This window comes from Nicotiana tomentosiformis, chromosome 10, assembly GCF_000390325.3.
Source record: "Nicotiana tomentosiformis chromosome 10, ASM39032v3, whole genome shotgun sequence".
NCBI lineage: Eukaryota > Viridiplantae > Streptophyta > Magnoliopsida > Solanales > Solanaceae > Nicotiana > Nicotiana tomentosiformis.
The window spans coordinates 71,793,023-71,820,352 of NC_090821.1; the positions used below are offsets into that span (position 1 = coordinate 71,793,023).

General features: G+C 33.7%; 2 protein-coding genes across 3 annotated transcripts; both read left to right on the forward strand.

Moving 5' to 3' along the window:
• The first annotated feature begins 13,460 nt into the window (after positions 1-13,460).
• Positions 13,461-14,922, forward strand: LOC104106430 (AP2/ERF and B3 domain-containing transcription factor RAV1). The gene has a single exon (XM_009614980.4). The coding sequence runs from the start codon at positions 13,603-13,605 to the stop codon at positions 14,740-14,742; it is 1,140 nt and encodes a 379-aa protein (XP_009613275.1). The 5' UTR covers positions 13,461-13,602; the 3' UTR covers positions 14,743-14,922.
• Positions 14,923-21,347: 6,425 nt separating this feature from the next.
• On the forward strand, positions 21,348-26,929 carry LOC104106416 (methionine aminopeptidase 1B, chloroplastic). 2 transcript variants are annotated; one of them, XM_009614970.4, is made up of 11 exons: positions 21,348-21,538; positions 21,682-21,763; positions 23,009-23,246; positions 24,171-24,332; positions 24,411-24,452; positions 24,625-24,696; positions 24,925-25,004; positions 25,298-25,395; positions 25,763-25,810; positions 26,474-26,545; positions 26,723-26,929. In XM_009614970.4, the coding sequence occupies exons 1-11, from the start codon at positions 21,427-21,429 to the stop codon at positions 26,776-26,778; spliced, it is 1,062 nt and encodes a 353-aa protein (XP_009613265.1). In that variant the 5' UTR covers positions 21,348-21,426; the 3' UTR covers positions 26,779-26,929. The 2 variants fall into 2 exon arrangements, with proteins under 2 accessions (XP_009613265.1, XP_009613255.1); XM_009614960.4 differs by having other exon boundaries at positions 21,349-21,538; positions 26,474-26,727.
• The last annotated feature ends 401 nt before the right edge of the window (positions 26,930-27,330 follow it).

Here is a 27,330-nt window from a genome sequence, read left to right on the forward strand (position 1 = left end):
AAGGATGTAAGCGCGGTGTATAAGGATTTTGGGTTTGTCGTGTGGCTGAAGACCGAGATTTTGTAGCAGAGTGTGAAGAATACTTGGGAAATTTTCTATGTTATCATCGGGTCTGCGGGGTAGTATTGGAGGAATGGGAGAAATAGCTTCGGATTCGCAGAAGGTCTTGCAGAATGGGTGTACGGGTTGGAGAGGCTATTGTGCGCTTGATGAGGGTATGAGATGGTTCATGGGTATTGAGACGATGTGGTCTCATGATTCGGGTCACTCGGGATGAGTACTGATTGAGTTCGTTATGTTTTTGAATGGAGTTATTATTATCTCTAAGGTAAGTCAGGAGTAAATTGGAAGAAGTTGGGTCGGTTAGTAATGGTTTGAATCAGCATGATTGTGGAAATTATCAATTCCTTCTACGTGTTAAGTTATATTGGTGGTTTGTGGTTGTACCTGCGGGCTTGACATCCACAATAATTTGATTGATTGGGGAGATATTTGATTCAATTGGCCTAGTTATGTGTAAATGGATCTCGGAAGAGTTATGGCGGTTTATACCACAACTTGAGGTTTGTATTTCCTGCGATTATGGGAATTCGGTTTTGTGTAGCAATTGTTCTTCTGGAATGAGTTAAGTGAAAGGTTTCTAGCCAAATGAAGTATTTATTCTACTAGTAGTTCAAGGGTTATGATGAATTATTGTACTCTCACGTAGCGGGATAATGAATATAGTGAGCGGCATGGGAATTGGAAGTTAAGGATCAAGGTTGTGGCTCGGTGTTGGTAAGAATGTCACGAGGTCGGATGGGCAGGGAAGAATTCAGATGTCCGGAGTAAGCTGGCGCTATCTTAGTGTCGCCTGAGATGGTGTTCCGTGAAAAAGGCATTATGTATTGATTTGCGGATTCTTGATTTGCACTACATAATTTGTACGGTTGAAGGCGTGGATGTGCAGACTTTGCTACCTGGTGCGAAAGGTCGTGGGAGTATAACCCACATGAAGATCGTATAAGTGTGACATGTTAGTCTCTTGATTGTTAATGATTGAAACCAAGTATGAAGATTATGGTACTACCGCTAATGTGAGAGTTTATTCCTGAAAGACGCCTATTCATTTGGTTGTGGATTGTGGGAGGTTGTTCCGGATTGGACGGTTGCTCGTGTGTGTCATGAATAGGGCCATTGTGGATCATTGAAAAGTTATTGGCCCATTATGGTATGATCAGAATCGTCTTGAGTCCGTTGGTGGGTCTAATGTGAGTGCGTGCTTGTCAGGTCGGATGTGTTCATTTGGCATAACATTGCTTACGGAGGAGTCTTCAGGCATTGGATGTTATTCCTGTTGTCAGCTATTCCATGTAATACTCTATCGTGCCATGTGGGTTATGAGACGGCTTAATTATTCGCACATGTATTGTGATCCCCGTGTAGTTTGTGGTGTTATAAGAGCAAGATGGCCCTCGTGATGCAGGTGATTTATTGCACCTTAGTCGTGCTTGGGTTTTGTAGCGTATAGCGCTATCCGTCTCCCCATGGATTGTATTATGCACTTGGCGTGTTTGTGGTCGATATTAGGGCATTTCGTAAGTATAAGCATTACGACTTGATGGTGTTTCCTTATTAATTGTTATGTGTGGATCGGGTGGCAAGTCGCCACGGGTATATTGTTTGGATCGGGTGGCACGCCACCACAGGTATGTTGTGTGGATCGAGTTGCGTGTCGCAACGATGTCATATTCGGATCAAGTTGCATGCCGTAATAGTGTCATAGTTGGATCGGGCTATACGCCGCAATAGTGAGATTTTAAGTATGGTTCCTCATCCTTATTTGTGTGCCTTGTTTCTTATCTTCGAGATGGAACCATAACATCGGCTTGGCCATTTCATTTTTAATGTGGGATGGGTAGTTCCTTGCCAGGGTTCATTCTTCTTTATGGGTCATATTCGAGTTGTAGCTTGTTGGCACTAGATGGCGCCATATGAGATTTTAGACGGTGTTTGAGGTGGCTTATTGCCCGAGCAGTTGGTACTGTGTGAGACAATATTATTGGACCTGAGATCAGTGCGATCGGAGTTATGTAGGGTATGTTAAAGAGCAAATATCGTTATTCAGTTCAGAATGAGGTAATGGTTCTTGTCCGGAGAAGAGACTCCATGATTTGTTGATTCGACAATTAGTTATGAGTTTCTACACATCTCTTTCATCGCGACAAATGTTGCGAGAGTTGGAACAGAGCTTACATGCGTTATGAGGTGTATTGCGGGGACTAGATTCATGAAACTTCAGCTATTATAGTCGGAGGATGCTATTGTGGTCAAACGACTTATGTGGTGCATAGTGTGATTTCAGTGGAGGAGCATGATCATGTTTGGTATAGTGTCTAGTGATTGATTCGGTGTTCGTATGTTAGAATCGAGTCTCGTGGAAAATTTCGGTTGTTAGAATTTGGTTCTAAAGCTTGTTAGCTAAGGTTATAGGGAGGATCTTCAGTCTGGCTCGAGCTATGTGCTCACATGGGTTGCGGTGGGATGCGTAGGTGCACGAGGTGTTAAACAGTGATTTTGAACAACTTCAGAACAGTTCTTGGCACGTTCGAGGACGAACGTATGTTTAAGTGGGGGAGAATGTAACGACCCGACCGCTCGTTTTGAGATCTAGCGCATCGTTCGGTAGTTTGAGGACTTGGGTAGCTTCACTTCATGCATTATGATTTGTACGCATAGTTGGAATTGAATTTCGGAAAGTTCGGAGTAGTTTCGGAAGGAAATTTCTCATTTCGAAAGCTTTAAATTGGAAGAGTTGACTAAGGTTTAACTTTTAAGTAAACGATATCGGAATCGTGATTTGAAGGTTCCAATAAGTTCGTATGATGATTTCGGACTTGGGCGTATCTTCGAGTTGAGTATCGGGTCGTCCAGGAGCATTTCGGCGCTTATTGTAGAAAGTTGGCATTTTGAAGGTTTTAGAATTTCCTAAGTTTGGTTTGAGGTGGACTTTGGTGTTATCGATGTCCGTTTGGGGTTCCGAGCCTTGGAATATGTTTGTATCGTGATTTGTGGCTTGTGCGTAAAGTTTGGCATCATTACGTGATGTTTAAGTATGCATCAGATGCGTTCGTCCAAGTTTGAATGTTTGAAAATTTGGAATTTTTTCTAAGTTTGACCATGGTGTGACTCTAAGGCTATCGGGTTCGAATTTTGGGTTCGGGACTTGGAATAGGTTTGTTTCGTCCTTTGGAACTTGCCTACAAAATTTAGTATCATTCGGACTTGATCTGATGTGGTTCAGACGATTGGTTGCAATTCTAGAAAGTTTATTGTGATTTTTATGCGTTTTGACATCTGATTCGTGATTATGGAGGTTATTTTGGTGTTTTGATCGCGCGAGCAAGTTCGCGTTATATATTTAGACTTGTGTGGATGTTTGGTTTGGAGCCCCTAGGGCTCGAATGAGTTTTGGACGCGTTCCAGAAGAGTTTTTAGAGGTTCAGCTGGTTCTGGTGCGCTGTTATCACATTTGCGATGGCCGCATTTGCATTCTCACTTTTGCGAAGATGGGCTAGGCGAGGGAGTTCGCATTTGCGAACAATTTAATCGCATTTGCGATTGAGGCTTCTCCGCAATTGCGGTGCAATCTGTCGCTTTTGCGACTCAGGCAGTGTTGGTCGACCTTCGCATTTGCGATGCCAATTTCGCATTTGTGACCTTCGCATTTGCGATCCTCATGTCGCAAATGTGACATGTGGAGCTGTTATTAAGACTGCATTTCGGGACTTAGCCCATTTCTCTCACAATTTTATTTGGTTGAGTGATTGTTTGGAGCTCTTGGAGGCGAGACTTTTATCATCTTTGGCAAGGTAAGTAATTCCCACACATTGCAAGTGAATTACATGGATTCTATGAGGATTTAACATGGAAATTATGGAAATTGTGGGATTTAAGAGAAACACCCAGAATTTGACCACGATTTTGGAAATGGAATTAGGAATAAATCATTTACTTGAGTTCGTAATGTTATGGGTAAAGTTTATCTTCAAATATTTTCGAAATCCGTGCACATGGGGCCCGAGGGTTGACTTTATTAACTTTTCGAGCGGAGTTGAAAATCATTATATATTTTTAAATTGTAAGTTTTGGAGTATATTTTGATTGATTTACACGTTGTTTGACTAGTTTCGGAATGTTTGGCTTTGAGTTGAAGTGTTAGAGAGGCGTTGGAGCCGGTTATGGAACTTCGGAGCGAGATAAGTCTCATGTCTAACCTTGTGAGGGGGAAACTACCCCCTAGATGATGTAATTGTTATGTGCTACTAGTTGTGGGTGTTATGTACGCACGAGGTGACGAGAGTCCATACGTAGCTAAAGCATGTTTATGTCCGGGTAGACTTAGGACTTTATCATGTAATATTTGAATTATTTGAACTCACTCTGCTGGCTTAATGAATTGAAGTTATAATTGAAATTTATTTGGAAATATATATATATGTGTGTGTACGTACGTATGTGTATATATATATATATATATATATATATATATGTATATGTATATATGTATGTTAGGCCGAGCCTTATCACCTTGAGTTGTTGGCAAGTTATTTGAGAAACTGTAAAGATTATATTCACTTTGTGCTTATGTACTGTATTGTAAGCATTTGTCTCATAATTCGGTAATTTCCTTACTTTCTCGTGGAGCGGACCGAACGACTCAGCAGTATAATAGATGCAACTATGGTTCATGCCGCTTGACTCTCGGCAGTGTATTCTGGATCGGACGAACGAACTCGGCATAATCGTGCGCTGTATCGCTGGCAGTCCGAATATTTGCGAAATTATCCTTCCACTGATGCCTGGCCTTTTGTATGGTATTCTTTATCCGTTTGATTCTGGCACTTGATATATTTCAGTCTTTGAGGTAGAATACAAGACAGAAAAATTCATAACCTTTAAAGAAATTCTTGGAAGATTATGCAACTACAGATGTACCCCATTATTGTCGTGTGCTTCATATCTGCTTATGATTTATTATATTGCTTTATTTGACCTCTAGTAAGTGTCGATATCGACCCCTCGTCACTACTTTTCCGGGGTTAGGCTAGATACTTACTCGGTACGCGTTGATTTACGTACTCATGCTACAGTTCCGCATTAAATGTGCATGATTTGATAGGTTCAATTGGTGGTTACTTGGCGCATAGGCGCAACGGCTGAGGAGACTTTATGGTGAGCTGCATTCCAGACTACATATCGTAGTCCACAGAGTCTCCATCGTACTATTTACTTTATTCTGTCTTAGTTACATTCCGGGCAGATGTTGTATTATTATTGCACTCCTTAGTAAATGCTCATGCACTTGTGACACCGGGTTTTGGGATGTCCTAGATGTTGGATGTGATTCTGCTTAGCATTTACACACTTTTATTTTCTATTCTACTTAAAGAGTAAGTTTTCATGGTTTTTATATGATGATTTCCTTATCTAATAAAATTCACGATTTAAAATAATAATAATAATAAAAATACATAATTAAGTTGTTAGTTCACCGTTGGTTTGCCTGACGGCGATGTTGGGCCCTATCGCGACCTATAGTGAGTTTTGGGGTCATGACATAGAATATTTAAGATAAGATAAAACTAAAGAAAGAATCCTCGAACCGCCGCTAGACGAGGTCGACCAGGAAGAAGTGAGACTCATGGTCGAGATGTCAACAATGGTCGAGGTCGAGCACCGTTGATGAAGCTGTAACGACTAGTTTTCGAAATAGGATATTAAAGAGAATATTCTAATGGATATTCTCTGCACTTGTACTATAAAGGTTTACTAGGAAAATGTCTCCTATAAATAGAAAAAGAGGCAATGATTGGGGGACATATGACATTCATTTTGTAAGAATAGACTTTTGACAAAAGATTCTCCCTCTCTTACTAAGATACAAACACTACATTTTCATCAAGATTCTCATTCTTATTATTCCATACTTTTCCGTCAAATTCGAGAATAGTTCGAACATTCTAAGATTTGTCTGTCACTCATCATTGTCATGAGGAACAACCATCTAATTCATTCTTTATTGGGTGAATCACTCCTCCTATTTACTAAAATATCATTTATTGTTATTTATTGCTATTAAATGTTACATTATTGCTCATACTTTTTGGAATAGTTATTACACGTTGTTGTCATTCTTCTACCAGATCTGTTTGACGCTAGTCACGTTTTCGGAATTCACATCTAGAAATATTATTGTTAAATAGGTTTAACCCATTATCACATAAATTTAATTATTTAAACCAAGAGATATATTTTTTGGTCAAACAACCGTTACTCCGAGATTACCCTTCAAACAGAATAGTAAGTAATTAAGTTATTGAAACTGATGACTAATTCAGCAGTCCAGCAAGTGTAATCCATCACATGGATTGATCTGAAAGAAAAGAAAATCAAGCTACAGTCAAAGATCAACGCATACCACTAATATTTTCCCACATTATTTTAGTTTTCAACGTATATTTGTTTGTTGTTTTTATATAATAGGAAATTAGCCAATTAGGTCTATGTTGATTGCGTGTGAACGTGTTCTAGAGAAGAATTTGAAAGAGCAAGAATAAAACAAAAAGTAAAAGGGAATAATGCGCTGTTAGTGACGCGGCAGCTTCACTCCAAAACATTTTCTTTATGTTTTAAGATAAGATATCTAAATTATTAAATTTGTGCCTCTGAAGCCGTTTCTTTTAACACATAAAACTTAAAAGGGTTTCTAGATAAGAGTATTATTCTGTCAAAATTCCTACATTTTGCACCTTTTTCATTGCAGAAAGAGGGTAACAAAATGACGTGGAAGATATTCGAAGAATTTCGAGGTCAAGGGTTCAAATTCTCCATTTTTCTTTCATTTAACCATTTGATATCTAAAATTTATTAATACAAGTATACGACTAATTTAAATTCACATCGATTAAGAGAGCTAAACCGTTCCTTATCAGAAATTTTATTATTTTGAATAGTATTAATATCGAAATTTATTTATTCGATGCACTCAAGCACGTAACTAGAGTAATTCTAAGGTTAACATGTTGAAATTAAGTAAATCTCTTTGTTAAATATGCCTTAAAATTAAAAAAAAATCTCAGAAATAATTTTGACTGTTATCTTTCCCCCAAGTTACATAACGTTAGGCATATATGAAGAAATTACCTAATATTATTTTTGTCTTTAGCGAGACATTTAAATCTTAATTCGAAGGTTTGAACTCACTTCATTAAATTAATCACACCCTTAATTACTATGTATTTTTTGAATACTTTGACGTTTAAATTAATATAATTAGATATTCCAATGAGTAAATTCTTTTTGTCTGACATCAAGATCAACTGTCAACTTATTTTCGACGAGAAAATCTTTTCTTTTTAGTCTGACATCAAGATCAATTGCTACCTTTTTTTAATCCTTCGTCATCTTAATACTAGTCATAAGCATAAAGCAAAGATAAAATTCTATCTTTACAAACATAAAATATGCTTTCTTTGTCGTTGCATATATTCAAATTCCGATAACTGATCTCTACATAGAAAAACCCAAAAGAATTAGACAAAGAAACTATAAAATAATTGTACTATTCAAAAGTATACAAATCAAAGATTCCAATTTCGTCATCAAAGTCTTAACACTCTTTGTTTAATAAATCATAACAAGATAAAAGTTGTGTAACAAAGTCGGTGAGTTTGATCAAGATTTGGCTTTTCCATCTTTTAGTCATATCTTAAGTCATCTTCAACTGAAAAACAAACCTATAGGAAGTTAGAAAGTGATTAATTATTAATATTCATTAATCAACAACAACAACAAATCCAGTAAAATCTCACAAGTAGTGTCTGAGAAGGATATTATGTACGCAAACTTTACCCCTACGCAGAGAAGGTAGAGATGTTGTTTCTAAAAGACCCCCGGCTCAAGAGGAAGAATAAAAATAATCAAATATCAACAACAAAGATCAAAAAAATGATACCAACAATGTATGAATATATTAATATTCCTTAATCCATTCGGATAAATTCAAAGACTAAACAAGCCAATAAAAAGAAGATATTGTCGAACCAAAGAAAAAAAGAATGATTTGGATATCTAATAATAATTATAATAATATTGAGATTAGCTGGTTAACATGTACGTGGAGTGAGAAGGAGGAAAAGGAGATAAATGAAAATCGAAAGAGATAATTATGATTTTTTTGTTAGTAAAGAATGTGTGTTTGTTGTTATTGATGATAATGATGTTATTAAACAAGAAAAAACAAAAAAGCAAAGCATGAGTAGAGGTGCACTTAACTAAGCTCACGTGTTTATCTTGTTATTTTAAAAATAATTAGAAACGCATTAATATATATAGTAGATAAGGATTAAGTGATTATGGAGCATTATCACCATGTTTAGTGAGATTATTAACGTGTTCAAAACCAACTAACTGAACTTTTAGTTAGTTTAAATTTGTGACGCGCAGATGAAACAAGTGATGTTGATTTATCATCAAATTAAACCCGACCACTAACTTGGATTATGTAAAGATGATCCCATTTGTGTAAAGTTGATTTTCATAAGATAGCAACAATACATATTTCAGTAATATTGTTCGAGTAATCAGTGGCAGAGGCAGAACTTTTTCTAAGGGGACTTAAAATATAAAGAAGTCAACACAAAAAAACCAAATAGATTCAACATTTATTATATATATACACATAAAATAAATAATTTTAACCTTGTATATACAGTATGTTTTTCGATAAGAAAATTCAATTGAACCCTTTCCCTCTAGTTCCGCCCATGTACATACAAACATACACATATATAAATAAAGAGAGATCAGGATGGGTTGAGCGATGGACAAAGACGGATTTAAAATTTTAAGACAACAGTTACTAATACTATCTATATTTTCTTTAAATCAAACAATAATATATGTACTGCCACCTCATTCTTTCGAATTATATGTGTAATGGGGGGGGGGGGGGGGTTAAGTTATGCAGACAAAAACATATTCTGATATAAAGTTATGAATCATATGAAGTTTACTAAGTAATAATATTATAAAAACATATATAAGGGTATAATTAAGATGGAATGATAAAGTTAAGAACCTTGTGATATCTCAAGAGATAACACATAGTTTTTCCAGATCTTGCAGCTTTATTTTGTGCCTAATTTTCTACTATGTACATGGAATTTGGACTAACATAATAATAAAATGTGGGGTAAGCACTTGGAGTTTGGACAAAAAAATATATTATCGTTTACTGTTCTCGACGTGTGCATGGGGATGACCATATTGTATTATTACATTTATTTCCACACCCTTTTTCATAATGAGCAATAAGGAACTTCATAAAATTAGAATGTATGAATTTGATCAGAATCAATTTTTTTTTTAACTTCTTATACCATTTTGCTCTAGTTAGATAATTTTCTTGGATTTGTCCATCTCTCATATGATGTGGTTATGTAAATCATTTAGAAAATTATCTAATTGAGTAAATTCAATCATTTCCAAAGGCAGTCCAATTATTACGTTGTCATAGGCATGATAAAAAAAAATTACTATAAATTCAGGGTAATTATAATTATATATGGAAGAGATAACTAAATGAAACTCGAGTCAAGTCGCGAAATTTTCGATTATATAAGATAAATATGCAAATTATTATGGAAGAAATAAGAAATAAATTCAATTTACAAATTAGAACTAGTTTATAATTATTTAGACTTAGTCAATGTCTCATCGGATGAGCTATTCAATGATCTCATCTTCGAACTTGAATTAAACTTTCTCTTTCTTTGTTTCCTCATTTTTTTTTCGAAGTGGAGCTATAATATTAGCTTGGTTTAGGACAAACCCTATAGTTTTTGTTTAGACCATATATTTGTAGTAAAAGATTTATTAAATATGTATAAATATTGAAGTGTGACGGTAATTAATATGAGCTATGAATTAGATACAAGTTTAGAACCGATAAAATCCAAATTCTGACTCTGTTTCTGAATTTTTTTCATAAGCTAAGAAGAGTAAAGGTTATGGTACAAGTCTAGCAGCAAGGGGAAAACATTAATGTAGGTCCATCCTATGTATAATGATCTCATGTGACAAACTAACATATCTATTCATATGTTCCCACTTGTAAGGAATGGCAATTTCGCAATTAAAAAACTATATTAAAATACAACTAATTGTCCGTATTCCTACTCCAATTGAAACGTACATATACGCTCTTCCAAAATCACCCACATGCAATTAATTGATTAACCATTTTTATTTCATAAAATATATCACTTAATAATGTACATCGAAAATCCAAATTTTTGACTATTGACGAAGACCCAATTAGGAAAAAGAATTAAAAATTAAGGTAATTAATCACATAAATAATTGGTCAGGTTATAGCCATGGATTAGATGATTGCCAATTTTAATAATGAGTAATTAATAAAATTAAAGTTCAAGCTCTATACAAGTAATTACAGGCAAATAATCTGTATGATAAATTGTAGTTGGTAACGGAATAAAAATGATACTTCATCTATCTTAATTTATATGGCAGAGCTCGGATTTCGAGAGTCAAATTTCTTAATTTTTAATGTGAATTTTGACGTAGAATCTTTTAGTTTTTTGAAAAAAAATTATATATTCTAAAACTACATAAAAAATACTATAAGCCAGAATAATTATTAATTCAAAATATCTAAAATACATGAAAAAATCACAGTCAAAGAAAAATTTATTTGGCTCACGAAATTCGAACTCCGCCATATAAACTGAGACACAAGAAATAGTTAAAATGCTATCATAGGTTAAACACACTAAACATGTAAAAATATTTATATTATCCGTTTATATAATTTAAATCCATAAAATAATTGTAGTAACTAAGTTAGGTACAAATTTAGGATAAACAAGGGAATCTAGAAATGGGGCCAACATAACAAACTGAGAAAGCAAAGAGCTAAAACCCACCATTTAACACGCTTTTTTTAATTAATTTTCGGGCCCATTGTAGGCCCATATAGTGACACTTGAGGACTCTTTTCCGTACATAATCAAACATTTTATAATTCCCACCAATCTTAGTTTTCTATTTTTCAAACACATTACAAGAATTGAAAATCTTAGTTATAAATTATGAGCAGCCCACGGGAAAAATTAGCATATTATTATTTTAAATTTCTCATCACAACTACCAAATAATAATACCATTTTGATTAATCAATGGTTTTTTCAAAAATAGTTAAAAAACATTGTCATAATGAACTAGAGACTTAAGTCCTTACTACTAAAAAAAATTGGAATTAGCGACGGAAATATTATGTAGCTAAGCTGCAAAATCTGTTGCTAATTTTATTTAGCAACAAATTAGCGATAGATTATTAGAAAATTCTATTAGCGACAGATTCGCGAAGAACACACACATATGCGTGTGTGTATGTAATTTTCCTTTTGAATTCTTATACATCCTTTAATTTTTCTTTTCATTCCTTTGGGATAATTACATATTTACAATGAACAAATATTAATTAGCTTGTGAGAAAATCCAAGTTATATTATTATGTACGCATTGTGAACTTGATGGTCAGAAATTCGAGTATAATATACTAGAATACCATCAAGAACTTAAAAATTAATAATTTGCATATATTTATCAGTAAAATTTGATTCTTTTACACCACAGGTGTTATCCAAAAGTGATATTATTACATAATTGTATTATTATGTAAGACTTCAAGTAGCTTATAGCCTATTGCATGTCTAAAAGCAAATATATCCTATTGAGAGTTGATCAAAAGATAAAAAGGAGAAAAAAAGAAGAAAACCTAAAGAGAAAAAGAACAAAAAACAAGGTCCCCTGTTTGCAAAACAAGGGGAAAACTCCCACTTGGAGATGAGATTGGGGAGATGGACAAAGGAAGTTGTCAATGTTGGATGAAATATTATTGAAATGATTGAAAAAAAATTTGAGATCATAGATACTAAGGTTGAAGTTGAACCTAGCCAATAAAGACAAAATGAAGATGGGAAGGACCAATCAATTCTTGCCAGGTAAGATATTATGGGAAAATTCTTGGGGTTGGATATAGTTTTGTCTTTAAGTCCATCAATTTCCCCCTCCTTTTAACATTGGCCCATGACACCCCATCCCATTGGAAGCACAAACTTTGAAAAATATAAGTACCAATTAAAGAACATAATAATAATAATAATAATAATAATAATAATAATAATAATAATAATAATAATAATAATAATAATAATAATAATGCCAGTAATAATATATATATATATTGCAAATCGATATATTTTTATAATTAAAATTTCTCAAAATGTTTCAAAACTATGATAAGGAAAAATTATCCGCTTCTCCAAATAATAATAAAGCTATTTTTTGTCCATCATGTGAATTTATAATATTTAAACTATGAGTTCAACTTTTAAGGTTCTTAGTATTGAATCCATTGTATTTTAAAATTATGTTCATAGCTACTATTTGTTGTAATTTTAATGAACTTTTACACATAAATTTATGTGCTATGCCGAAAATACTGGGTTTATCTGAACCAGCTACTTCAAAGTCACATCCGGCCTTGGGAGTAACAATAATTTAGGATGCTCGATATATTCGAATTAATCGAGTTAGTGAATTTCGAATACCTAATCCATAAAGCAAAAATAATAATTAATTTCTTTTCATCAATTTCCTTTTATATTACTTGATGCTGATACTTCATGTAAATCTACTACTTTATGTTGCTTTTAATTCACCAATTGCAATCCAGATAAACATGAAAAATTAAAAATAGAATAAAAAAGGGATGCTCAATGCCATGCTTATGGTCCTGATATATCAGTAGCAGCAAAATTCAGGGGGGATGAACTTACCAATAACATAAGGTCCACAGTCATGTGAACCCCATCAACTTGTTCATTTATCTATTGCCCCCACCTCACATACCCAGCCCACAACCTATACATACATACACACACATTTCATACTAATTTTCACCCCGTAAAAACTTACCCGCATTGAGTATTTAATGTCTACGCCCAGAGAAAACAAATATTCATACAATAAGGTGATATAATATGTAATTACATGTAACTCTATGTAATAATGTTAGCCAATAATCTATTATAACAAATTAAATTATACTGATGATGCTGTAAAACATTTCAATGTATATGTTATAAAATATATTCATAAATTTACCCCCTGGCATACTCCATATTAGGACATACTACTAATTAAACACCTTCCCCCACTTTACCACCAATGAATCTTCCTAGTTCCTTACCTCTTTCTTCTCTTTGGGTTGACCCATAATACCCACATCTCCATATCTTCAATTGAAGTAGTATTTTATATTCTTTTATCATAGAAAAATAATCTTTATTGCACACAAAAAATAGGGTAGACTTCCTATATATATATATATATTGAACTACTCATTCTATCAACAACCAATTCATACTCTTCAAACTCTCTTCTCTCTCTAACTTTCTACAACCAATTGTTGAACTATTTTAGACCTCCTTTTCCTTTCTCATCAAAAGAACAAACAACACAACACTAAAGAAAATGGAAGGAAGCAGCAGCATAGATGAGAGCACAACTAGTGACTCTCTATCCATTGCTCCGGCAATATCCACGACGACTTTACCGGTGACGAAGTCGCCGGAAAGTCTTTGCCGAATGGGAAGTGGAACAAGTGTGATAATAGATGCTGAAAATGGTGTTGAAGCTGAATCAAGAAAACTTCCTTCTTCAAGGTACAAAGGTGTGGTCCCACAACCAAATGGTCGATGGGGTGCACAAATCTATGAAAAACATCAACGGGTTTGGTTAGGTACCTTCAACGAAGAAAATGAAGCCGCTAGGGCTTATGACGTCGCGGCCCAACGTTTTCGTGGCCGCGACGCTGTTACAAATTTCAAGCCCTTGCTTGAAAATGAAGAAAATGATGATATGGAAATTGCTTTCTTGAATTCTCATTCAAAGGCTGAAATTGTTGACATGCTTCGTAAACATACATATATTGATGAGCTTGAGCAAAGCAAGAAAAATTTTGGATTTAGTAAAGATGGTAAAAGAACATATTGTACTAAAGATGGGCTAATGAGTTCATTTTTTAGTAGTGTTGACAAAGTCAACAAAGCGCGTGAACAGCTCTTTGAAAAAGCTGTTACACCAAGTGATGTTGGAAAACTTAATAGGCTTGTTATCCCAAAACAACATGCTGAAAAACATTTCCCTTTACAAAATGGAAATACTTCAAAAGGGGTTTTGTTAAACTTTGAAGATTTGAATGGGAAAGTTTGGAGATTTAGATACTCCTATTGGAATAGTAGCCAAAGTTATGTGTTGACAAAAGGATGGAGTCGTTTTGTTAAGGAGAAAAATTTGAAGGCCGGCGATATTGTTAGCTTTCAGCGATCCACGGGCGGAGATAAACAATTGTACATTGATTTTAAGGCCAGGAATGTGACACCTACAATTAGTAGTGCAGTTGCTAGTCATGTTCAAGTTCCTCAAGTACAAATGGTGAGATTATTTGGAGTTAACATATGCGAAGTACCAGCTGTAAGTAATGTTGTTGTTGATAATAATAACAATAATAATATGACTAGTTGCAGTGGTGGCAAAAGAAGGATAGAGATGGAGTTGTTGACATTTGAGTCATGTAGAAAGAAACAAAGGGTTATTATTAATGCCTTGTAACATGTAATAGTAACTTTCCCTTTTTTGTTTTATTTGTACTTTTCAAGTTTATTTTAGAAGATGCAAGTTGCATAAAAAACTTTCAATTGTATATTAGTATTAGAGAAGAAGAAATAGCTCAAAAGTGAGCTAACTTAGGTGATGTGAAAACAAAGAAAATGTGAATCACTTCTTTTCAAATTTTGAGCTCTTGTTTATTTCTTATTGTTCTTTTTAATATAGTTAATTCCAAGTTGTTTGGCAAATTTCATGTTATTTTTTGGAGTGTTGTTGCTTTCAAAAATATCTCTATGTTGCATACATGTACCTGATCTTTTCTCTTTCTCTCTCTTCACATACAAAAACACATGTTCATTAAATTTATAAAGAATCCATTTTTTTTTTGAAATTTTGTTTTAAATCCGGTGCTCAAGGAGTTCGATCAAATTTGAATTTGCATAGAAAATTCTGACATTAAAAATAAAATGATTTCGAATAAAGACGATCCAAGTAAGAATCTTGTTTTGATAATAAGGGTGGGCTGTTTGAGCCAGTGGGCGATTATTTGTGAATAGACAAAAGGGGCATTTTAGCAGTTTTGTTGTATTGAATATTACATGTTCATACACAACTTTCGACCAACTAGAACTATCTATATATGATTTTGGGAACTTTCCTATAATTGATGCTTTTTGAAAAAAAGATAAAAGTTGTAGGTTACAAGTTACAACTCACCTGCTAATATGATATTACAATGTCTCAAATCTGGGGGATCTATTTGTAGTAATATAGTTTGCTATGGTGGGCTACGAAGATCAACAAGAATAGAAAGAGAAAGTTGAATTGTAGCTTCTCGGTAGGGAGTGGGAGATGAGATATGAGAACAATTATCTATTAGAGTTTAATTTGTATATACTAATATAATTAAATATTTTTACATCATCATATTAACAGCTTGTTTGGACGATTGTTACATATCGCTTGATTATTGTTGCGACCAAACACACTCACGCAAGTATACGCGGTCGTCAAGTAATAAAGTGACTAAAAGTAGGATGTCGAACCCACGAGGACTTATGATTAACTATTAACTAAATTAGACTATCCTAATTATCTAAACAAGAATTAAACCTAAAAATATTTTATTCTAAACTAATTAAATAAAAAAAATATAAATAATGAACTTTGAACAGAGAAAGAGCAGATTTTATGATATCAATGTAATGAAAACGATCTAGGGTTATGGGCTATCTAACAATCCTATTGTATTCTTCAATTGAATTGACCGACTAATTTATCTAGCTTATTGGTTGACAGGGTTAATATTGCTCATAAGAATCTGTCGAGTTCTTGCTCGCATATTCAAGCTAACCTAACGCCTATATGTCTATGGAGTTAGAATCAACAAGAACGCATTTATAATTCCTGTAAATCAACCAAGCAAGGCAATTAGGTATATGTCTATCCTAACCACGACTATGTTCCCCGTTGCCCGAGTTCAAGAACTTGCCCTACTCAATCCTATATGCAATATAGAATTCTCACTTTCGAGTTCAATTCTAGATTCGTAGATATTATTCAATTGGTGATCAAGTAATTAAATAATTAAGCGCAAGATTGAATAAATAAACTAATATGATAAATCAAGAAGTCAAAATCAATATCCGAATAACAATAGTCATGAAAGAACCACAACCCTAGAACGTGAAGTTTAGCTCCACATAGACATGGTAGCCAAATAACAAATCATACAAAGAAACATAAAAATTACTAAATTTGGTGTGAGAAAGATGGAACTTGATGAATTCCGGCCTCCACAGCTTTGTCGTGGCTTTTTCCCCCTTCCAAATATGTTAGATGCCCTAAAAGAGGCGTTTTTAGCTTATATATTGCGTACAAAAGTCGTGGGCTAAAGTTCTCCTATTCCTAATCTGACTTGGCTACAGGGATTGATGCTGGGGTGGATGCGTCGCATCCACCTCGTCCTCCACTTCTCAGCTTCGCATGCTAGGGTAGATGCGTCGCATCCACCCTTTGTTCCTCCTTCTCAGCTTTGCCCAGGTGCGGATGCTATGGGCCAACTTCACTGCTAAGGGTGCACGAAATCCAACCCCTCTTCCTCTACCTAGATCACCTTTTCTTCATATTTTTGTACTCCAAACACCCTAATTCATCACACACAACTCAATTAGTCATAAAACCAATAATTAAACCATGTTGGGCATTTTAAAGATCAAATAGCATCAAAAAACGGTTAAAACATGGGTAAAGTAACATCAACACATATCGAAATATGCCCAACATCAATTATATATTTATAATATGTTATATTGCATCGTATTGTACTGTATTGATTTGATGAATACAAATTTTGAATAGATTATTCGTTTGTTGTTATTTCATGATGTCATGCACCGGCAATATAAAAAATAAATTTGTAATATTACAAAAATAAGGGTACGGCATACAATTATTATATAAAAATATAGGGTAAAAAATAAAATATAATTATTTAATAAAAAAGAAGGGCAAGATGAGGAAAAAAAAAGGTAACGGCATGACCACACCGAATCAGTTTGTTACATAAAGTGATATTTTTTATCATTACGTAATGATAGATTTAAGTACCGCACGTCAAGATAAATATTATACTTAAAGTAAAAATATGCTATAATATAATAGGTAACAACTATCCAAACAAGCAGTAAAGTGACATACAATATGAGGTAACTAATTTAATAACCTAGAAAATAAAGTATATGATCTGTTCCGATAAATAAAAATACATTGATAGTATAAAATCCATGCATATAGGATCAATCCTATTTCTCATTGAGAGCCTTTTTGCAACAACTGGTCTATGGACTCTTACCTTTTTTTCTACTTTTTCCCATTCTTTGGCCTTTGGTTATTGTCGTTCTTTCTATCAGTTTCTCTTTTATTTTTCACTTTAGATGCATTAAAAAATTTGAATGGTGAATTGATGATCTCGACTACGTGGATAAGTGGTGTCGGATTTATTTGATCTATATGAACTTTTTTTTGGGGGAGGGGGAGGGGGGGGGGGGGGGTTTCAAAACATTTTAATGATTTAAGATAAAAGGTCTTTTTTCATATTTACTCTTAATATTGTAATTAGTAGAGTGGTGCCATTAATCAAGTGACGTTTAAGTAGAGAAAAATGTATTATGATTAGTATAATTAAGACTATCAAATATCTTTTTAAAGGGTGTGGGAAAAACTTTAAAAGAGATTATATATGGATCGGAAGTAGTATTTTTTTCATAATCTTGAATGTTGTGATTGGTTTTTTTTTTTTTTTTTTGTGGGGTGGGTTTTTTTTTGGGGGGGGGGGGGGGGGGCATTTTGTCATCGTACTTTCTTTTTTTCGTCCGTACTATTTTCTTAATAGAACACTAATCATGTCATATTCTTCAACAACTTTCACATTATTAAAGTACTTAATAATATTCAGTTATGTAGTTATTTTTTATCAGATTTCAAATAATATGCATGATTTATCATGTAATATTTGGTTTTTCAAAGAAAGGAAGTCCAGATTCATGTACTGAATCTAATGCAGAACTAAAGTAAAATGAACGAATCTTGTGACAAATATTTCGTAGTGAGTGAAAAGCTGTAAAAATCTGTTTCTATGCTTTCAAAAACTCTTTTATATCTGATATTGTCATCTATTTTCCAGACAATAATATTTTCTTCAATAAATCGATAAACTCTATGTTCTTCAATTAATTAATCAGGTTCAGCGTATTCGTTTTCTTATCTTCAAAGTTTTCTTTAATAAAGAAAAATGAGAATATTAGTTAATTAAAATGATTCTCAATGATACGTAACCAAATCCAAAATATAATTGTTAATGCATGAAAGTTCTAATATTCACATCTATAAAATAATGTGTATTAAACATTGTCAAAGCAAGCATATAAACTAGAATCAAATCTCTCTCTAAACCACAAAACTCAAAAGCTAGCAAATACAACTTGATATTTTTATTTTAATAATTGGCTTTGTTAAAGATGAAAGATTGTGAATTAGCTTTGAAAACTGAAAATGTCAAAAGATCATCACACGTGTTTTTGTCTAAACAAGATTCTTAAGTGGCATCTTAGACTAAGTCAATTTCTGTTAAAAGTCATGTATTTTCTTGGAAACTACATATAGTTAAGAGTATAACATGTTCTCTCACGATCTTCTTAAATACATGAATTTTACTTCTAAATTTTCTTCTCACAATTGTCAATGATAGCTTAATTTCTCCGAAACCAAAGTAATTATATACGAAGTTACGAATTACAGCTATAAAAGATAATAATTCTCATCTCAAAAAGTAAGCAACTAAAAGAAGATACAAAATGCTTTTCTCTTTTGGAGTGGTTGAAGCATATACAAATCTATATTTTCTTTTGGAGTGGTTGAAGCATATACAAATCTATAATATAGAGTGAGTGAGTTTAGAATTAGTATATTTTATAGATTCACACATTTTAATTCTTTTGTATATACGTATATATAATTCGATCGCAATTAGTTCGGTTGAATATATACGAAAACAAGAATTACTGCTATATTTTAATCACCATCTCAAAAGTAAAAAACTTAAAAATGTAAAATACTTCTTTTTCTTAAGAGCGGTTGAAGTAGACACGAATCCAAGATCTAGAGTTGGTGGCACAATGACGATAACCTATAGGTCAATTGCAGGGCCGAATTTATAGGCAAATACATGAGGCACGTGAACCTATGGTCTTTCCGTCAAATTATATATTTTATGTACATATTTTTTAAAATTGGTCTAATATTATTTGTTGGCAGCCTCACACCCATGCCCCGAAGAGGTTAAATAGTGCACTTGGTTGAATGTTCTGCTTAATACTTCCTTTTTTCTCCTTTTTTTTTTAGTGATACACCCATGTTATAAAAATCCTAGATCCGCCTATGGTCAGCTGTTCGAGCCGTGAAAGCAGCTAGTAATACTTGCATTAAGGATAGATAACGTGAATACGGAATACTTTGTGCACCAGACTGTCCTTTAATGCATACATAGTTATTTGAGACGAAAATAATGAATTCACTTGTATCTACAGAACTCGCCCCAAAATTAGCCAAGAAAAATTGGAGAAGATGAGATTTATGGTAGGTGTATGTATGTACATGAAAGTGCAGGAGACAACCTTATCTGAGACAAGGAGTGCACCATGTTTAACAGGCAGTAAGATGCTTGTACGGTATGTTTGTCCACTCCATGTTTTGTATTTTCCTCACTTTATTTTCTTTTTTCTTCTTTTTGTTGGTACATGTAACCATAGGAAGATAAAGGAAGAATATGGAATAATATGTCAGTAGCATATACTAGCTTCTTAAAAAAAAATGAAGCCTTTTATTTTCAAGAAAATATTACTGAGGTTGACACTACAATTGTAACCTTCCAAACTTTAATTAGCTTCCATGATCCTTCATATGGCTGTATTTATTGTACTATTTAATTAATTAATTTTCTAAAAAAATTATTCTTATTTTATCTCTAAGGAAAAGGCATTTGAACGATTATTATTATTGTAAAATGAGATCATTAAAAAAAATAAACACTATTCCTTTTCCTGATTCCGCTGTAATAGATAAAAATAAAAAGAAAGGAGGAATGCCGAGTTCTACGGTGAATTTTTGGTACGGTTTGCCCAATTGGACTCATATTAGATTGGTGGTTAATTCTTCAAAAAGAATCTTTACATAAATAGCCAGACCAGTTCATTATTTATTTTTTTCTAGCCGCTTATATATAAATTATAAATTAATTATATATGAGTATATACATATTATTTATAAATTATACATATACTATACATTTACCGATTAATTTTTAATTTGAGGAATTGAATGTACAACTATATATTATTTTTAATGACCCATCGGTACTGGAAGTTAACTGGTGATAAAAGGTTCCATGAAACAAACTTAGTACACATCTCAAGTTTCCAGACCACACATCACAAAATAATTCTAATCTTTATTCTTTATAAATTTTATCCGGTAAAATCATTGTATAATTTGTGTGTATATATTATATTGTTTATACACTTATTATAAATCAACGATGGTTATAAACTTCTACAACCAGACGGGTAAATAATGTTAGAAGAATTAACCTAAATAGCTACTCACCCAACCGTTAAACTAAAAATAGCTTGTTAAATAATCTATGCATAATATATTTTGTGTATACTTAATGTATAATTCATGTATACCGATTAGAAAAAATAAACAGTGAATCCTAAGGCTAGTTCTGTAGATTCCAAAATGTTAAGATTCGAGTGAAGAACACAAATAGCCCTCAAAATGGATGGTCTTGAATTTTTGTCCGTGCTTGCCCATGGCCAGAATTTCAAGTTTAACAAGTACTGCTCTCGCTTATCTCATGACTCATGAGCAATACTTTAGCTTTTGACCTTGAATTTTTATCCCATGGTCAAAAGTTAAACATCACCCAAAATGTGTCATTTCTGTAATTTTTTGAAGATCCCCCTTACATGAATAGGGACCATGTCCACAATAAAGGCCCAAATATTATTAAGATAAAAGGATCCATTTTCACATAGCATCCGGCCCATTTAGTGCAAAAAAATCTTCGTTATCCCCTCCTAGCAAAAAACACAGTTTTGTGTGTGTGTATGTGCACCAGTAAAGAAAATGGCACTTGCTATATCCCTTTCACATGCAACAGCTTCTTCCTTTAATGGTGAAGTTAAATTTTTATCTTCAGCTTCTCTACTCAAGGGAAAGTATCCTTTTAAACTCCCTAGTAAGTCATTTTTTTAATTTAGATATTCAGTTTATGAAACTATGATATTAAAAGCACTTATCTGTTTGATTATTTTGGGTGGATTTTGGTATCACTTTCTGTTGTATGTTTGATTTTCTTTATTGGGTTTGGTTCATTTGTAGGTAAAAATGCAAACTTTACTAAGCAGCTTGTAATTTACGCAAAAAGATTATCGGGTTTGGAGGAGGCCTTGAGGATTAGAAGGTATGTTGTGTTTATTTGGGTTTCACCATGTTGTTTTGCTCCTTTTGTTTTTCTCAAGAATTGAGATTGCTTATTCTTTAAAAGCGATTAAATTTCCTTAATTGATTTTTAAGAAGTGTGCTGATGAGTGTAGCATATTGCTCTATTATGTAATTAGTAGCTAAGCCAGAAATTTTAACAAGGGATTCAAAAAATTCAAACTTGCGGCTTAAAGCAACTTTTGAACTACCTTTGCCACTATAATGAAAACTTCACTTGTGTCAATGGGATTCAAAAGTTTATATTTATATATATATATATATATATATATATATATATATATATATATATATATATATGTATGTACAGAAAGGCGGACCCGGGATTTGAAAGTTGCGGTTGAACTTTTGCATTCAACCAAATCTGCTTTGTAATCACTATTTTTAAAGACATATACATGTATACACGAAATTTTTGCCGAACTCTCTGGGTGCCGATGATCCCTCTAATTACTACATAGGTCCGCCTCTGACAGAAACATTGTTTTCACCCTATTTGCGCAGTATGATTTTCCCACGAAGCGGATTCAGTTGAATCCCTTCATTGTCTATGGCTCCGTCACTATGTATATTTGTAAGATTTCCATTCATTCTTACCATATTGAATCTTGTGTGAAAGAAAATTCTCCAAATGCATTGCTTGTGAATAGAATATTATTATCTTATTCTTCAATTTTATTACTGCCGTTGTTTCCTTTGCTTTAGTTATCTTACTATTTTTGCTATCAATACTTTCTTTTCTTCAGTATTTTCATCATAGCGTCTTTACTCTTGTATTTTTCAAACTTTTTTTGAAAACACTTTTCTTGAGCTGAAGGTCTACTGCAAATAGCCTCTCTATCTCACATGAGGTAGGAGTAATATCTGCCTACACTCTACCCTTGTAGTGCTTGTGAATAGAGAGGATGAAGTAGTGCAAAATAATTTTGTTATCGAAGATATATAGAGAAATTTTGCTATAGATATAAAGAACTAGTCTTTTTCTGGTGTACATGATTTACTGTTAAATATCATGCAAATATTTTTCTTTCCAACTTGCTAAAGTGAATATTATTCCTTTCGGTATGAATTTTTTTTTCTCAGAATTTTATTGTTTTTTTTTTCACTGGCTTCTTGTTTGCCATGGTAGTTTGATGACTGTTTATTGGTGCCTCCATGAGTAAAGGAGAAAAATAAGAAAATAATGAGATGATTTATTAATATATAGGGAACGTGAGCTTCGTAGTTCTACCACCGCAAAAAGAAGGCCGCCTTTAAGGCGTGGAAGAGTATCACAACGGCTTCCCGTGCCTGATGATATACCAAAGCCTCCATATGTAGGTTCAAGAGAGTTACCAGATATCGCAAATGAATATCAGATCCACGATGCTGAAGGCTTAGCTCGCATGAGGGCTGCGTGTGAGTTGGCTGCACGTGTGGTTGACTATGCAGGAACTTTGGTTAGGGTGAGACTCTTTGATATCCATCTTAATTGATTGTTAAAGAGGTCGTTTCGACTGTACTTGTCTAGCACGTGTACAGCTGTAAGATAGGATAATTCACCCTTAACGTACTTGGAATGTTTCAACTCAAAGTTTATTTGTTAGCATTTCATTACTTTTGCCCGTTCTACTTCACTTATGGTAATTTTGTGTAATTGGCGTGTACGGTAAGAAAGCTTAAGTTTGCTTGAGAAACATGCAAAAGAAGGACATTTCAGATGCTATGCTCTGGATAATAGTATTGTCTTCAAAATGATCACAAGAGAAAATACAAGTAGATATGCAATTTCTAGTTTTAGAAAGCTTGGCTATAATACAGCTAACTAGTTTCTATCCCTTAAATCACGCTTTATATTACAATGGGGAACATGACCACTGTGTAGCACATAATTGGTAGATTCAACTCTCTTATCTAACTGAAGCAGCTGATAAGGAAAAGGGCTTGGTGAAGGTGTCCATTATTAGGATAACTTACATCGTCCTTTTCAGCTAAAAATTAGTTTCTCTGTCACTTTCTTTTAGCACTTACGGAAATTTTTAGACAAGCTGCTTTAGCAAAATAAATTAGAGGAGCTGGTTATGAAGGAGTATGATCCTTGTATTTAGAAGTTATATGATGTTCAACTAAAATATGTTTGGAAAATCTGCATCTGGTGATAAATTGCTGACTTTGACAAAGATCAGACTAGGAATTTCTCATCCATGGATTCTCGTAAAATGTTTTCTCCAAAATGGGCATAGATCCGATGCAAAATGGGGAAATGCCATGAATATTAGATCTCTATCGGCAAGAGTTTTAGATCATATCTTATTTGTCTACGAGTTTTTAATTTCTTTGAAGCTTCTAACATGTAATTATATGTTCTTTTTTTTCCTTGAATTTATCAGCCATCAGTAACGACAAATGAAATTGATAAAGCTGTGCACCAAATGATAATTGATGCTGGCGCTTATCCTTCCCCCTTAGGCTATGGTGGCTTTCCAAAGAGTGTATGCACATCTGTCAATGAGTGTATGTGTCATGGAATACCTGACTCCCGCCAGCTACAGGTTGTTACTTTAAAATGCAATTCTCTTGCTTCAACTTTCAGTGTGTTTTTTCAGGACAAACCTTAATCTACTGTGCAGGATGGAGATATAATAAATATTGATGTGACAGTTTATCTGAATGTAAGTTGTCAACTCCCCTGTTATATATTGTAATAGAGTTACATATACTATCCTTTTTACTGCTAGCCAATCTATACTCTTACTTATTTAGAAGGACAATTGCTTTTCTTGTAAGTTCTGCTGTTGAATTCCATATGAACCTTGTAAGGATCTCGCTCGGTTCCTTTCTCAGGGTTATCATGGAGATACGTCAAAGACCTTTTTCTGTGGCGACGTGAGTGAATCCATAACGCGCCTTGTAAAGGTAAAAAAATTAACTATGGAAGGAATGATAAATCTTTTGGTTCATTTAGCTTTATAAAGTTTGCTTCTGAATAGTTAAGCAGTTCACTGATATTTGGAACAGAGCTCCTGCTTATGCTAATACTTGTTAAGAATTAAGATCCAAAATCAGCAATTAACAATATAAATCGATATCACTTTGATCATGCGATGCTTGTGAAGTCATATCTGTGTTATCTTACCATGGCAGGTAACTGAGGAGTGCTTGGAAAGAGGCATTGCTGTTTGCAAAGATGGCGCTCTTTTTAGGAAGATAGGAAAGAGAATTAGGTACTTCTCTGAATATGGTATCATTGTGATCATTATTTGGTGATTGGGATATTTTGAACTTCAATGCTCTCTCTATTTACTAACTCCTATTCATGTCGAACTTTTCCTGTTAAGATATCAGTCCCTTGATTATACACTTGTGAAATTCGCTGCTTTTGCTGAAACTTTGAATAATCAATTTGGTGTTTAGAAAGTATTGCGGCGAAACAATTAATATTATTTCTTGTGATATGTACTTTGTCTTTTGTTGACATTCTTTCATGGACATGTAACATTCTGGAATTTTGTTTCAGTGAACATGCCGAAAAATTTGGTTACGGTGTTGTAAATCGTTTTGTTGGTCACGGTATTGGGACAGTATTTCACTCTGAGCCACTCATATATCATCACCGTAAGTCACTCTCATTTTCATTTACTTTGACATTTACTACCACAGTTCTGTTCATCCAGTAAAAGTTCTGAAAGTGCTGGAAGAGTTTTGTCGATTTAATACTTGATGCATAAAACTCAGAAAGGAATAGTCATTTACCTCTCCTAGCATCGTGTTTAGTCCCTGTACACATTTGCCCTTTAACTGTTCGACATGTCAAGAATTAGTGTTAAATTTTATACTATGGAGTACTTTTTAGGTCTCGAGTTCTAGGTAATGCATGCTAAAGCTATAACAAATTATATTTTGACTGACTGCAGAGTGTGACAAAAGATGTTCAAGTTGTATTATTGGTTACTAGTTTTCCTAATATAATCCGTTTTGGCAGGTAATGACAAGTCTGGCTCCATGGTTGAAGGGCAAACATTTACCATTGGTAAGTGCATTAGGATAATGATTATATCCTAAATTTGATTTTAGTGAGTGATCAAAGAGCTCTTCTATCTGGGAGAAAATCGGAGAACAAACTGCTATATTTTTGTCAAAAATAGAAAATGTGATTTATTGACATGATGGTTATAAAATCACCACAATGCCAAGCTGCTATACATTAGACATTTGTCTAGTGATACTTTTATCGATTAGACATTGATGTCTATGTCGACGGCCTTAACACAAAACTATAATTCGTGTAGTAATAGTTCTTCCAAAATTTTCTTTGGGGTAAATCCCAGCAGAAACCAACACACTAGGTGATTTCTTTCCATCTGTTCAAGCCTTGGTTGATAGTGTTACCCGGTGCTGAGGTAGCAAGTATCCAGTGGAACTAGATTATGCACTTTTTTCTTTATTTGCTCCTCTCTATTTCTCATTCCAGTCTATATTTCCAATTTTTGCAAAATGTTTCTGAGTTCACTTGCAAGTTATAATAAGGAAAATAGACAAATCAGTTTGTGAAAGCTGAACTTGATTGGTTACTTTACTTCCTTTCTAGACTAACTTTTCTATGCAATGTATACCTTTATCAGTAGTCTGTTTTTGCACTTTCAGCAAGTGAAGAGAGTACTAATTTTGCATCACTCTGTTGTATTTATTGCAGAACCTATTCTTACATTGGGAAGCACAGAATGTGTAACATGGGAAGATAACTGGACAACTCTGACTGCTGATGGTAGCCCTGCTGCTCAGTTTGAACATACAATTTTGATTACAAAAACTGGTGCAGAAATTTTGACAACATATTAACTGTAGTTATAGGTTTATCATAATTCACTTGTCCAATCTTAGTGTATCCCTATCATAATTCTTTTAATTGGTGTTCCATAATAGGAAATACACTTGTATGTAGGTCAATATATGCGCGGAGGCAGGATTTCCGCTAAGGGGTTGAAAAAAAGAAGTTAAAAAATTAAAAGAGAATGTGGCAAATAGGAATTGAACCAGCAATCTAGCAAAGATTTTGGAACCCCTTGACCACTGAGCTATGCTGCTTTTGGGTTGTGTCAAGGAGATTCAAAATATTATAATATAGAGGTACAAATCTAATTTTGACTTATATGTTTCTGCAGGGGGGTCGGGTGAACCCTTTCTGCACTTGCATGCATGTAATCTTTGTGTTTTTTTATAGCCGAGGAATACCTGAGGGGCAATAGAGCACGGTTCAAAATTTCGTAGATAATAGTCTTGCTCTCTATCTTTCTCCGCTTAAATACCAGAATTTTTGTTGGTGGCATGCTTCAAATAACAGCAAGGATCCAAGAGTTGTAGTTTTTCCTCTCTTTTTTCTTTTTTCTTTTTTCAAACTTTATGGTTAGGTAATTTCATCACACTGGTCAAAGGCAGCTGATGTCAGTACATGGTCACCCCATCTTTAGTTGGTTGTTGTGATTCTAGGATTTACGTCAATAAATTTAATATGGTGCGAGGGAAACCATAGAAGTGGATAAATTAATTATC

Bases quoted from the DNA above. Each gene is read 5' to 3' on its own strand.
- LOC104106430 (XM_009614980.4), top strand. From the start codon at position 13,603: ATGGAAGGAAGCAGCAGCATAGATGAGAGCACAACTAGTGACTCTCTA.
- LOC104106416 (XM_009614960.4), top strand. From the start codon at position 21,427: ATGGCACTTGCTATATCCCTTTCACATGCAACAGCTTCTTCCTTTAAT. The intron at 21,764-23,008 runs GTATGTTGTGTT...ATTAATATATAG, and splicing joins GAGGCCTTGAGGATTAGAAG to GGAACGTGAGCTTCGTAGTT. The intron at 25,396-25,762 runs GTAAGTCACTCT...CCGTTTTGGCAG, and splicing joins GCCACTCATATATCATCACC to GTAATGACAAGTCTGGCTCC.